Source organism: Protopterus annectens, chromosome 13.part0, assembly GCF_019279795.1.
Source record: "Protopterus annectens isolate FY-2018-M chromosome 13.part0, PAN1.0, whole genome shotgun sequence".
Classification (NCBI taxonomy): Eukaryota; Metazoa; Chordata; order Ceratodontiformes; family Protopteridae; genus Protopterus; species Protopterus annectens.
This window is the reverse complement of record NC_056747.1, coordinates 964,964,357-964,966,947: the sequence shown is the minus strand read 5'-3', so window position 1 is coordinate 964,966,947 and position 2,591 is coordinate 964,964,357. Positions and strand designations below refer to the sequence as shown.

Genomic DNA, 2,591 nt, shown 5'->3' with positions numbered 1-2,591 from the left:
TTCTACAGAACCATATGCCTCTCCACCTGAATGCATCACTAGCATTCTGCATGGCCATGGGGCCAGCACTTCGCAGTGCTGCATGTCTTTGTGTTGGTGGACCATGCAGCACAGTGTAGGGGTGCATACTGAGTACTGAAAACCTACTGCAATGTGTACACAGCTGTGGACACATCAGGGTAAGTTTATTCATTTGGTCCAAATGAAAAACTCAACACAGCAAGCAACGTAGGGAATATATAAGTCCAAAGGGCAAAACACTGCAAGGCAACAGAGTAGTGGATTTGCTGTACTTCACTGCCATCCCAGATCAACAGTGTAAGACAGAATAATTTCATTTGTAACATAATATTTTCACTAAAATTTTCCTTATGAAAATGTATTTCAGAAATATTAAACTGTTATATTTAATAAATAAATAAAACCAACTGGCACATTCACTACCTGATGGCTTTTGAGTCTTCCTTTATAGTGTACTTTCTAAGAGCAAACATGGGTATATTCAATTTCCTTGCATGTATAATGTGAAAACTATGCAATTATACTATGTCTCCCTATTAATATTCAAAAACGTGCACGCTGATTTGCCAGCCCAACCAGCATGCCCGTTGTAAATCCCGCAATATACCAATGGAAAAAGGTCCGGTTGCCCGGACTTTTCCATTGGTATAAACTGCCCCAAAACCTTTTTTTTTTTTTTTTTTTTTTTTCACAATAAAAAAAAAAAAAAGAAAACGGTGCAACGGAGACTTTCTTTTCTCCATTGCTTCCATTTCAAAGCCTTGATGTACTGGGTATGCGTGGGAATATAAGTCCCATATGCATGCGCAGTACATCAAAACGCAGCTGCAGTATATCACAACCGGTGGAAGAACAGCAATCCGCCATTATACAAAGACATTATTTAAGAAAAGTAAGTATTTTTTTTTCTTAAATAATGTCATTGTATAATAGCAATAACCGACTCTGTGGTTGTGGTATATTGAAGATTTACCCACGGTTGCCTTTGTTTAATCACTCGGGCTTCGCCCTCGTAATTAAATCATACCAGCCATAGGTAAATCTTCAATATACCACACCACATCGTCGGTTATTGCTTAAACAGTACATAACTGATTTTTAATGTAAGAAGTACATAAAGCTATGTTGCTTCACACTTTGAATGACAAGAATATAGTTTGTCAGCAGTCACAGATTCACCCAATGTCTCATAGCTTATGTGTGAAAAACACTTTAACACTACTTTTTAAATTATGTCACTGCTTTATTTAGGCTGCAGCTAATTCACTATCTTGTTCTGCTTTTGTGAAGTTGGAACTTTCCAGCAGCTGCCAGAGTTCTATGGAACATGATATGTGGGTGGGTTCCACAGCAACTCATTTGCATAATATATTCATTCTCCGCCCTCACAGCTGAATCTGGTAAAGCAATGAAGATTCAGGAAGTGCCTGGAATGCAAACAGCACATATAAAGTCTGCTGTACTCAACTCACTGTGACAGTAAATCTGTGAATATAACTGAAGCAGAAAGCAGAACGGAGAGATAGTGAACAGACACACAATGCTGCTGACTCCAGCTTTTCATGCTTCTTTCAGACCTCTGCATACTTCACAGGAGCCTGAACTCGTACTGTGGCCATTCGGGCGGAGTGCCTTTGAACAGCTGGAAAGGGACATGCATCAAATGAGGCGAACAATGAACGTTATGAATGAGATCTGTCAGCAGCTGTCTGATGATGTCCTGGGGAAAAGAAAATCTTCTACAGACAAATTACAAGCCAGAAGGGAAACGGATAAAGACAACAGAAAACAAAACAAGGAGAATGGCTTCTCACTGTCTCTAGATGTTAAGCGGTTTTCCCCAGAAGAACTGACTGTGAAAGTAGCTGGAAGAAAAGTCACAGTGGAAGGAAAACATGAGGACAAAAGCGAAGACGGCGAGACAATTTTCTCTTATAGATGCAGTCAGTTTAAGAAAGAAGTCCTGTTACCAGAGAATGTAAATTCTGAAAAGGTAACTTGTTTCTTATCCCGTGAAGGCCAGCTTGTCATTGAAGCCCCACAATTGTCCTTACCAGCTGTGACAGGCAGAGACATTCCCATCTCTATTAGCAAGGACATAAGAAGTGGAAAGGGACATGAAAATGAGAATGCAGATGATACAGACAATAAAAAGAAGCAAGAAACAGCTTTAGAAGAGGGAAATAAGGTTGCAGCTAACCAGACTGCTTAGCTGTACAAAGACGGACAGTTCTTTTTTAATGACCTATACTTAAACCATGTTACTGTTTGTTTGAACTGTTATTAAATTGCTGCCTCATGCTTTTATGAACATATGGTTGTTTTCAAATATTCCCATGATACAGAAATGTCAGTAAGTAAAAGTTCAGTTTAACAATGTCTACTTTTAGTACGATGAACTTACAACTTTTGTGTTTTACTACAAACTGCCTGACATGAAATTGCTTTTATGTCTTCATTTTTTTATTGCTTTAAATTTGCAACAATGCCCTTGGATATTATTTCATTTTATTTGTTTTTCTTCCATCATATATTTTTTTAAATAAATGAGCTGGTATGTTATACTTGCA

The 2,591-nt window shown here is 38.2% G+C and overlaps 1 protein-coding gene across 1 annotated transcript; it reads left to right on the top strand.

Annotated features, from left to right (window-relative positions):
- Positions 1-1,466: 1,466 nt before the first annotated feature.
- LOC122788381 (heat shock protein 30-like) lies at positions 1,467-2,591 on the top strand. Its single transcript, XM_044055456.1, has one exon. It carries the CDS (start codon positions 1,562-1,564, stop codon positions 2,231-2,233), a length of 672 nt encoding a protein of 223 aa, XP_043911391.1. The 5' UTR covers positions 1,467-1,561; the 3' UTR covers positions 2,234-2,591.